At 46.8% G+C, this 10,793-nt stretch overlaps 2 protein-coding genes and 1 non-coding gene across 3 annotated transcripts; 1 reads left to right on the forward strand and 2 right to left on the reverse strand.

The window, feature by feature from the left end:
• The first annotated feature begins 2,360 nt into the window (after positions 1-2,360).
• On the forward strand, positions 2,361-4,032 carry LOC119348966 (protein SRG1-like). The gene is made up of 3 exons (XM_037616978.1): positions 2,361-2,739; positions 2,829-3,076; positions 3,259-4,032. The coding sequence occupies exons 1-3, from the start codon at positions 2,488-2,490 to the stop codon at positions 3,839-3,841; spliced, it is 1,083 nt and encodes a 360-aa protein (XP_037472875.1). The 5' UTR covers positions 2,361-2,487; the 3' UTR covers positions 3,842-4,032.
• An 892-nt stretch (positions 4,033-4,924) lies between these two features.
• On the reverse strand, positions 4,925-4,996 carry TRNAD-GUC. The gene has a single exon. It is a non-coding gene; the product is annotated as a tRNA-Asp (tRNA).
• A 953-nt stretch (positions 4,997-5,949) lies between these two features.
• LOC119348967 (TLC domain-containing protein 4-like) lies at positions 5,950-10,009 on the reverse strand. The gene is made up of 9 exons (XM_037616979.1): positions 9,763-10,009; positions 8,870-9,030; positions 8,004-8,092; positions 7,789-7,924; positions 7,596-7,670; positions 7,344-7,465; positions 7,172-7,247; positions 6,463-6,522; positions 5,950-6,379 (listed from the first exon to the last, which is right to left on the reverse strand). Exons 2-9 carry the CDS (start codon positions 9,002-9,004, stop codon positions 6,245-6,247), a joined length of 828 nt encoding a protein of 275 aa, XP_037472876.1. The 5' UTR covers positions 9,005-9,030; positions 9,763-10,009; the 3' UTR covers positions 5,950-6,244.
• Between the last annotated feature and the right edge of the window lie 784 nt (positions 10,010-10,793).

The following is a 10,793-nucleotide window of genomic DNA, read 5'->3' on the forward strand; positions in this document are numbered from 1 at the left end:
ACAGGAACTGGCACTGGGCACTGGATCAATATGTTAGTCCCAAAAAATAGTATAAAAGGTTGCCAAAAAGTATATGAAAGTTATAGAATATTGGCGTGAAACAATCAAAAATTATAGATACGACGGAGACGTATCACTTCCAGGGCATGGTGACCAGACCGTAGCCTCCGATCACATAGGATCAACAGATTCCTCACTCCCTACCAACGAGGCACCATGGGTCAACCACGTATCATCACCCCAAGAAGAGCAGTCCATAGGGGCCGATGATAGCAGGAAAAACCTGAGGAGAAGGCGCCATTGCTTCATCAAGCATAGGATCATTATGCCACGGATTGATGCCCACCAGCCTAGCTGAGAGCATTGCGGTAAGGAGATCCCGCTCGATAGGATCGTGAGGGAAGATGCAACCATCTACACGACGAGCCAAGCAATCTTCAAGGGGCGGCGCCAAGAGAGCCTCAGCATACGAACGCTGCCTAGTAGCATGGCTGGCCGACACATCACGGCGAACCCCAACACTGAACCGAGGACCGGAGGAAGGCACTGACGAGGAAAGCTTTAACGGAGGGCCAAGGTATATTTATGGGAGAAATACTTCTTGAGTATGCATATTGGTTGAATCACTTCCCATCGCCACTCATTTGGTCGTCTTCATCTCATCTTGTAACTTCATGAGGTTAAGTTCTAACTACTTCATGACCTATGTTGTACTGGACTTTGTGTGCAGCTGTTTTGGAGATGGTTGCTAGGGCTTTGTCCGGCCGATTTGGCTGGCGACATGGTACAAAATTTTGTGATGCAAAGTGCGCCACATAATCGCTATTCAAACGATTATAACCACACTGGTTAAGCAATGAATATCTTTTTTCTTGCAAAAAAAAGTGTGCCGCATAATCGCTATTGGCAATGCCTTTTGTTGGACCTTCTTTTCTTTCTAGTTTGTCTATAAAGCTTAATAAATCATTTTTGTTATCCGTTTACTTCTACCATGAACACTGGCGTTATTATGTACAGGAAACCCCACCATTTGTCTTTCTCCATACTGGCTTTCACCTCGCTTTATAAGTAAATAAAGTTTAGAAAGCACAAGCAAGATGAATGGCTAAAGGATACAAGGTAATGAGGAAACCGTCCGTACAAAGCAGATCCTAGGATAACCGGATAACAAACGCACGTGACTACATGAATGACAGATATCAAATGAAGGCCTAAACACAACGCCACTACACGCCCTAGGACACCTAAACTCTACAACAATGCCCTAAAGCGGGGGAACGACGCAAAGTGTCACTGGTGCCGAACCCGAAACGGACAAGCGTCTTCACCTGGAACCTGGTACAAAGAAAAGAACCCCAACAACATCCTCAAAAAGAAAGTGACACCCGCGCGGAGCTTTCTTTCGGTAGCTCATCCGTGACATCACGAAGCATTCAGGACAACTGCCACGACCATAAGTTTTCATATCCGGATCTGAGCGTTGTCGTTGTCAAACTAACAGAGACTGAGAGACAATGAGCTATGTTGTATTGGACTCTATGTGCAGCCGTGTTGGAGACGGTTGCTAGGGCTTTGTCCAGTCGGTTTGGCTGGCGACATGGTAATAAAATTTGTGATGCACAGGTGTGCTACTGCCACGTAATCGCTATTGTCAATGCCTTTTGTCGGTGAATCTTTTTGCTCTAGTTTGTCTATAAAGCTTAATAAATCATTTTTGTAGTCCATTTACATCTAACATGAACACTTGTATTATTATGTAAAGGAAAACCCACCATTTGTCTATCACGATGCTTTGGCCTTGATTTGTAAATAAAGTTTATAAAGCACAAGTAATATGAATGGCTAAATGGTACAAGATAGTGAGAAAACCCTCTTACAAAGCAGATACTAGGATTCGAAATAACAAACGCACGTGACTACGTTAACGATAGATATCGAATGAAAGCCTGAACACAACGCCACGACACGCTCTAGGACACCTAAGTTGTACAACAACGCCCTCAAGAGGGGGAACGGCGCAGAGTGTAGCTGCTGCCGAGCTCGAAACGGACAAGCACCTCTCACCCGGAACCTGGTACAAAGAGAAGAACTCCAACGACATCCTCAAAAAGAAAGTGACACACACGTGGCTCTTTCGTTCAGTAGCTCATCCGTGGCATCATGAAGCATCCAGGACAACCGCGGTTGCCACAAGTTTTCAGATCCGGATCTGAGCATAGTCACTGTCAAACAACAACAACAACAGAGATCGTGCCCACCATCACAATTGTCATGACTCAAAATAATGTGAATTCGTTACCACAAGATGGCCCGACCGATGTGTCACTATACCTACCCACCCAAAACAACATTATTGAGATGCACATGCCCACCATCGAACCATCGACCGACTCAGCACATACCTAAACGCAGCAGAGAAGGACCGGGGCGACTCAGCATTTATTCCTGGGAGAAGGAGGAGGAGGACGTACACGCACGGGAGGATCGATGGAGATTGACGCCGACCTCGTCGTCACCAGGGCCGAGATCACGGACGCCGCGGCGGCCACGTTCGCGGACTCAACAGTGATCCCCGACAGGTACGCCCGGCCGGACGAGGTCGGGGACGGGGTCGTGGTGGGCGACGAGGAGAGCCACGAGCTGCCGCTCGTAGACATGGCGAGGCTGCTCGACTCGGAGTCCTCTGAGGCGGAGGCGGCCAAGCTTGGCTCTGCATGTCGAGACTGGGGCTTCTTCCAGGTTAGACATCCTTCATCCTTTTTCGCATAGAGGGAGCATTCGCATTATCCTTTTTTTGGTATCAAATCTACACATTCTTCCGTTTGCAGCTAACAAACCATGGACTCGACGAATCAGCTGTACAAGACATGAAGAATAACGCTGTGCAGTTCTTCCGCTTGCCACTGGAGAAGAAGAACGCCGTGGCCATCGAGGCCGGCCGTTTGGAAGGGTTTGGGCACCACTTCGCCGGAGCATCCTGCGACAAACTGGACTGGGCAGAGAGCCTGATACTCGCGACGCAAGAGAACGAGCAGACGAACATGGAGCTCTGGCCCGCCGATCCGCCAACATTTAGGTCTTCCTGATACTCTACGGTTACAAAATACTCCCTCGTAGGAAGGCATATAACTTTGGTCCAAAGTCAAATAGTGCATTATTTGACTTCAGCCAAAATTTATAGGCCTTCTTTCAAGCAGGGAGGGAGCACATGCTTATTACTCTGTTTGCTTCATCTCATTCACCTGCTTATAACACCAGGGATGCACTTGAGAAGTACTCGCTCGAGATGTCTAGTCTCGCGAGGCGCCTCCTGAGGTTCATGGCGAGCGACATCGGAGTGGAGCGGGAGGCGCTCGACGGGGCCTTCCGGGGCAAGAGGCAGACCGTGGCCATGCACCACTACCCTCCATGCCGGCACCCGGACAAGGTGATAGGCATCACGCCGCACCATGACGGCCTCGGCCTGGCCCTCCTGCTGCACGTGGACGACACCCCGGGCCTGCAGGTGAGGAGGGGCGGCAGGTGGTTCCCGCTGGACCCGCTGCCGGGCGCCCTCGTCGTCAACGTCGGCGACATCCTCCAGGTGCTCACCAACGGCAAGTACAGGAGCGCCGAGCATAGGGTGTTGGTGGACGCCGAGAGAGGCCGGACGACCGTGGTGATGTTCCAGGGCGCGTCCGTCGCCGGGACGGTGAGGCCGCTCCCGGGGCTCGGCGAGGCCAGGTACAGGGCGATCGAGTATGGTGAGTATGTCAAGGGGAATTTCAGGGCGCTCGTTGAAGGGACCAGGTTCGTGGATAGTCTCCAGACCGATGTAGCGCAGGATGAGAAGGAAATCTAAAATCGGTCTTGCTAATGGGTATTTCTGTTGGCTTTGTTTTAGGTGTGGGTTGTGATTGTGTGTTCTTGCTGTGTGTGTGTGTGCTCGCGTGTGTGTGGGTTGTGTTGTGTGTTCTTGCTCTGTGTGTGCGCTTATGTAGGAGTATATATATCTCCGTATGGAATAAATGAGGTAGTTATACATCAACGACATGAGATGCAATTCCATTTTAAGATGAGAGATGTTAATTTCCCAAGCTAGTGGTTTGATTTGTTCGAACTCTAGGTATAATATGGATTTATACACACGAGTTTTATGTTGTCTGTTTACAAAATTATATCGTTGTCTGAAATTTCAACTACTATATGTTTATTTTGACTGTTCAACAAGCAACAAATTAAACCGCACGCAAAGGTCATGTCCCTGACGCGGCTCAGGCGGGCACCCCATCGTTCGCCACCTCAGCCCCACCCCCTGCCACCGTCGTCGTCAGCAAACGATGCCAGAAAAAGCCCGAGGTACGGCTGGTGGCAGCAAAACCTACTCCTTTCGTGTGCAGCAACCATCCCTCGCCACGACCCCCTTATCTGTCGCGGCCCTATCCGGCCGCGGACGCCTTCCGCGCGACTTACTGCTACCGCCTTGCTGCAGATCTAGCCGCGGTGCACACACCCTCATGCCCTTTCCGGTGCACACGCACCAACGTCCTATTCTCCGCGTCTGTCGTTGTCCCTGTCAGGTTTACCCGGTGCTAGACGCCCTACACCTGCGCTACCCTCCACCGAGGCCTCGTCCTCGTCCTTCACCGCCACCTCGTGCCTCCCTCGGTTGCGTGTGCCGGCCCTCAGCCTCCTGCGCTCGCGCTTCCCCTCGCCCCATGGTCGATCTCCGTCACGTCAGAGCGCCCACGTGCGCCGCGCATGGGCTGTCAGGTCTTGTCCTCATTTTTCTCATCATCATTTACACTTGTTCTTGTACGGTTTGGAAGGTACATGAAACTTTATTGAAATTGTTGGATCATCATTTTTCCTTAGATTTGTTTCTTCATTTCCTTTCCTCCAAAAAAAGAGCACCGCAGGACGGCGAAAACGTAAAAAAAAGGAACGCCGTTGCCGGGGATCGAACCCGGGTCACCCGCGTGACAGGCGGGAATACTTACCACTATACTACAACGACTGGCTTGTGTTATAATCGAATGGGAAGTATAACATCTACCGTAGTAGCTAGTTGCTTCAGGCCTGACCAAGCAGCTAGGCACGCTCGCTCTGTTCTTGCCTTCTATATTCCGCCACATACAGAGTATCCCTATCTATTTTTTCATCACTGCAAAAAAAAAGGTCCCCTTTGTTCTTTTTCATGCGTCGCAGAAGCACTAGCAGCACCGCAGTCCACGTGATATGTGGCTTCTCCGTCATGAACTCCCCCACTGGAAGCTATCTTTCTCGCACGCCAGGGACCAGTGCGAGGCTTCTCCATAATCAACTCCCCGACTGCACTGCACACATCTTTCTCGTACGACAGGGACCAGTGCTCCACCTCCACCACCGTCATGACCCTACTCTCATGAAGGCGGGGGCGAGCACCACGAGTTGTCGGAGCTATGGACGTCCACGCAGCGCAGAGTTATGCCAGACTCGATTTTGGGATGTGGAGGAGAAGGCCGGAGTTGGCCTAGAGATACCATGCTCACCGCCACAGTCCAGGCGCATAATGTAAGCTTCCAAGGTAGAGGGGCACTTTCTAAACATCTGATTAGCTGGTAGTAGTACCTTGGTCCTTGGGAGTATTTTGGTTCACTTACAACACACCCTCACCCAATCTGCCTTAGTTGAGAGTTGAGACAAAGCAATGTTAATCCAAGTGTGCTAGAAATTTGATTATATTTGGTCTCCACATCTTCTTCCTTTCCTTCATCCTTTCCATGTTGGAATGGAACCCACAAATGATCCTCAAACTCAAAGCATTGCCAAGCCTAATAGCAGGCTGCTCCGAGTTTTCATCAATTGTAGTTTTATTGCGTAACATAGAAATGTCCTTACTATTAAGGTGAGCGTATTTTCGTTTTGATGGCAGACTCCCTAGACCACTACGGATCTCCAGAACTGATGGAAAATGGCAAAAGATGAGACTGAAACACCAAAGACAATTCGCTCAAAGACAAGCTGAAAGATGCAGCCATATATACAAGACTAGGAAGATTTAACATACAAATAAGTAAACGCAACCGTAACCAGGCATATATACAAATCGAGCGTCTAGGAAAGGCTGGCTGGGTAGTCATACACCGAAACATGACAGCCGAGCTGAAATCATCGGTATGAGCTACGGTAGTGACTGACTACTCAGAAGCTATAAATGCAGATGTAACCAGATATACAGATGAACGGACGGTGGTTGTACGTTAAATCATGAACACACATTCCACTACTCAGCATGCCTCTTGGCCATCGTCTTCTTGAGGCCTTTTAGGATCTTGGAGAACCAAAGCACATTCATCACGAAGATTATGCAAGGCGCAATAAGTACCAGAAAATAGCCGAAGGTGTTCATCTTCTTAATCTGTCATCGATGAACAAGTATAAATCAGAATTATGTGTGCGGTAGCTGTGGTGTATAGTGAACTCGGATGAACCGTAGTGTACCTGATCATAATGTACAAACATGTGATAGAACAAGTACATGAACAGAATTATCCTTGCAACCTGCATGAAGGGATTTGTTTCGAGATTAGGAACCAATTGGTTGTAATAAAAATACATCATATTTGTTTTTTAGACCATATGCATCATAATACTGATTTAGCAAACAGATTTGAGTAAATCTGAGTATTTCCATCAGTGGTCACGTTATGGCTGTAAATTTGATAATCTTATTTCAAGTACCCCAGGAGTTACAAAGGCCACGTTTGTCCTTAAAACAATCCAATACCTAAATGACCTATCAAGACTTATGTGATGTATGCAAGCAATTTGAAAGGTGAAATTCAGAAGATCCAATGGATAAGTATCCCCTTTGTGGTGTGCAACAGCAAATTCCAGTTTCTAGTGTAGGACAAACAGACTTATCACTTATGTATCAGTAATATATCCTCGAAGCAAGCCACTTGTCAGATTCAAAGCAGTCAACAGTCAACACAACTACACCGATTTGAAGGCTAGGACACGTTGTGAATCAGAAAATTGTAGGACTACTGCAGTCAATAATCTTGGATGTGGTTATACAAGTTCAATGTTTTTCTAAACATGTATACGCTGTGTCATTTTATAAGTGAATAGTGTCTTGTGCTTACCAGCCAAGCAAGAACCATTGCAAATTAGTGTCGATTATAAGCAGATAGTGGCTTGTGCTTACCAGCCAAGTAACAACCATTGCAACTCCGTTAACAAGGTAAGCTTTGGAGTTCTTCATTCCAGCAACATCAAGGAACCTTGATGAGACCAAGGGACATAATATCAGTTTAGGCAGATTGAAGTATGGCAATATATAAACAACAATTGTGAACTTGTTCATATATACAAGTTACCATCTTAGATTGATTCCTGGCGTTGTAGTCTCAGTGATGAGACCCATGTATATGTATACATGCGCTTCCCCAGAAAGCATAGCGTACATAGTAGACATAAGTGACAGCATGTGGTGGATAACCTAAAAGTAACAATAAAGACAGAAAGGCAGTTCAGAAACTCGTCGAATGACAGTAGCCGGCAAAGGTTAGTCAGTTAGAACGCGGAACATGAGGAGAAGGGTAAGGCATGACAAAAGTACATTTACTTACATACTCCATTCCACCAAGAGCAGGGTAAAGCCAATATATCATGGCAATGTCTGTAATGAAATACCCAATAGAGACCTGGCAAACATGAGATTCAGCTCAGAACGAGGCAATGGAAAGATAGAGATGTTAAACAAGAAGTTTTTGGTGCATTTTCTCGAGAAAATAAAATGAAGTAATAGCATAATACACATACCCCTAATGTAAAACTGGAGAGGCTTGAACTCCTAACTGTTACTGGTCCATCCAGCTGGTCAGAAAACATGCCCGAGAAGAACACTAGGTATATTGACATAACTGTAATGAATATTGCATGGACAGTGGACATGCCCCTGGTAGAAGATAAAATGTCATAAATATTATGTATACCAAAGGAGGGAGTTGGATACTAAGTTGTAAAATTAATCTCACCTGTTGTTCCATTCGATCTTCTGCATATTGTTAAGAGAAGCATAACCTTTGAAGTTAAATGAACTGATAATGCGCGTGAAATCGTAGGCCTGAGTTAGCAAACACAAATAATGTTATGTGATAGTCAAGAAACTTTTACAATGATTGAAGTTCAGGTATGGCAGATGCATTTACGCAGTTCCATTCAGAATTAAAATTCACAGAGACAACAAGAAATAATGTTCATTGCTAGCATCACACTACCCTATTGCAGCGAGCTACTCAAGGAATACCTTTGTAATGACTTAGCTAAGCAAAAAATCATTTGTGTTAGCTCAACCAAAAATATGTTTGAGTTAGCTCAACCAAAATATGTTTGAGTTAGCTCAACCAAAATCCGTTTGCGTTAGCTCAACCAAAATCCGTTTGCGTTAGCTCAACCGTAACATGGTGGGGCTCAAAGCCGTATCACATTTGACCTTAGCTTATAAAGTCATGGTGAATACTGAACTGAGGTCAAACAAATAAAGTAAATCTACAAATAAATACAAAACCTTAATAAGCAAACATCTACTGCTAAGCAAAATTTCTTTGCTCAACTGGCGCCTGATCTACACTCATCAGTGTAATCACGGGTTTGGAAGGGTGAATAAAACCAATATGAATTGACATGTTAAAGAAAAAAAACTCAAAATATAATGAGAACATTTTCTAATTAATAGATTAAAGTTGAGCGCCCACATGAAACTCGGTAAGTCAAACTACATGAACATAAAAGGAAGTTTAACACATTTTTGCCCAATCAACATGCTACACAAAAAATATTTTGCACGATTACTAGTAGAGTTGTCATAAGACTTAAAAAGAACAAGGATGAATGACATTACCAATTTGCACATCAGGATTCCCCCGAGCACAGCAGCGTATGGAGCATACGAGTCTGCCAGCAGGTAGTCCCTAACAAGAACCTCTTTGTACTTGTAGGCTTTAAATGCCATGGCTGGAGCCGCAGGCACAACCATAACCAGATTTCTGGCCACTCAACAGCCTAATGAAGAAAGCAGACAGAGATATTTAAGTACCCGCAGTTACTAATTGAGAATGTGCAAGCATGAAAACTCAGAGGACTAATGAGCATTTCGCGATATGTACACTTATAGTGCCCGGTCCAATTATCACCAGCCAGGTACAGCAAACAACTTTCCATCACATAGGCAGGGCGGATCAACGCATTCAGGAGACAAATCGCTATCAGAGAAGACATGTTTTGTTTCTGTTCTACACCATAAAAAGTACTAGTACTAGTACTCCAGAGAAGACGAAAAGTGGAACTAAACCCCAGCATTTAGCCCTGTCCCATGCAACCAATGGTGGTGAAAGTGAAGTTCCGCTGCAATCAGGGGAAAACTAGACTTGAACCAGTAGAAAGTAGGTACAGTATCCATCCATCCAAAACGGTAACAACCAGCAGACGCGCTGCCCGTGGACTGTGTGTGAGGTAGCCAAGCCAACGCGTGCTAGAACTACAACCAAGATCAGGCGCAGGCGCGCAGCAGCATCTCTACCATCGGCCCCCAACATACCAGAGGTTCAAAAAAAAAAAAGAGGTTTAACCGAGCTCCCCAAATCCCCCGCGGGAAACCGCCGCCAGGACCGGGCCTGCCCTCTCCCAATCTCCGCGGATTGGACTACACCCAAGCTTCCAGTCCTCCGAGCACACGAACTAACAGAGCAAGCTGAAGCGCAGAAGGAGCGGGGCAGGGGGGGAGGGGAAGCTCACCTGAGGGGAGCGGAGGAGCTTGTGGTCGCCGCGAAGGCTGCCTGGCTGGGGTTGGGGCCGGGGTTGGGCCGGAGGGGAAGCGAGCGCGGCGGATTGGAGGCCGCGGATTCCTTGTCTCCTCCTCTGCTGGTAGTCCTCTTGGCAAAGCCTTGCTTGTGTCCGGGTTCTTGCTTGGCTATTGGAGGGAGGGGAGAGGAGGGTGGGGGATGGGAGGAATCCGCAAATGAGGCCATGCCCGCGGGCCACGGCAAAAGAAAATTCCGGGAGAAGGATTTCGCTCCACGGCAGGATAGCATTATTGCGACGCGGCCGGAGCAATAAATAATGCAAAGTGCTGTCACGGCCGGAGAAATAAAGTAATTAAATAAATACATATAAATAAATCAAGTTGATGCTGGTAGTACACGGCGATCGGAACGGGTCGCGAAGCCTCGCTCGTTCGTGGGCCTCCGGGGCCGCGACACGTGGCAATCACTTCGTTCCGCCGGTGCAAAAAACAAGTTCACGTATGGTTTTCATTAAATTATTAGTTTTCTCTAACACGGTATGCTTTTTTATCCGGTCTATTAATCTTCAGTCGTGACACACAACAAACACCAGAAATTGTAAAAATTGCATCCAGATCCATAGACCACGTAGTGACGATTAGAAGCACGAGTTACAAGCACTGGGGGTCCTAGAACTTGTCCGGGGTGTGATGGTTTAGTCCTACAACTTGCAAAATGAACCTATTCAGTCCTACAACTTGCACCCAATGTGCAACTTTGGTGCTGGTTCAATCACAGAGCGACAACTGGACTGCTCGGGTCCTAGCCGGTCAGCGCGCACATATTTGCAAAATCCCCCCTGCCTTTCCTTGTAATGAACGCTCAGTTGCAAGCCTCTTACATTCAGTATGTTGCTTTAATAAAATGATTCAGGGGAGGTTCTCTGCATACATTTACTCTTTTGAATGTGAAACCATAGGACATATGCAAATGGTGTGCCCAAGTATAACTACCGCATATCATCCAAATCATGTTTCATTCGAA

This window comes from Triticum dicoccoides, chromosome 1B, assembly GCF_002162155.2.
Source record: "Triticum dicoccoides isolate Atlit2015 ecotype Zavitan chromosome 1B, WEW_v2.0, whole genome shotgun sequence".
Taxonomy (NCBI): Eukaryota; Viridiplantae; Streptophyta; class Magnoliopsida; order Poales; family Poaceae; genus Triticum; species Triticum dicoccoides.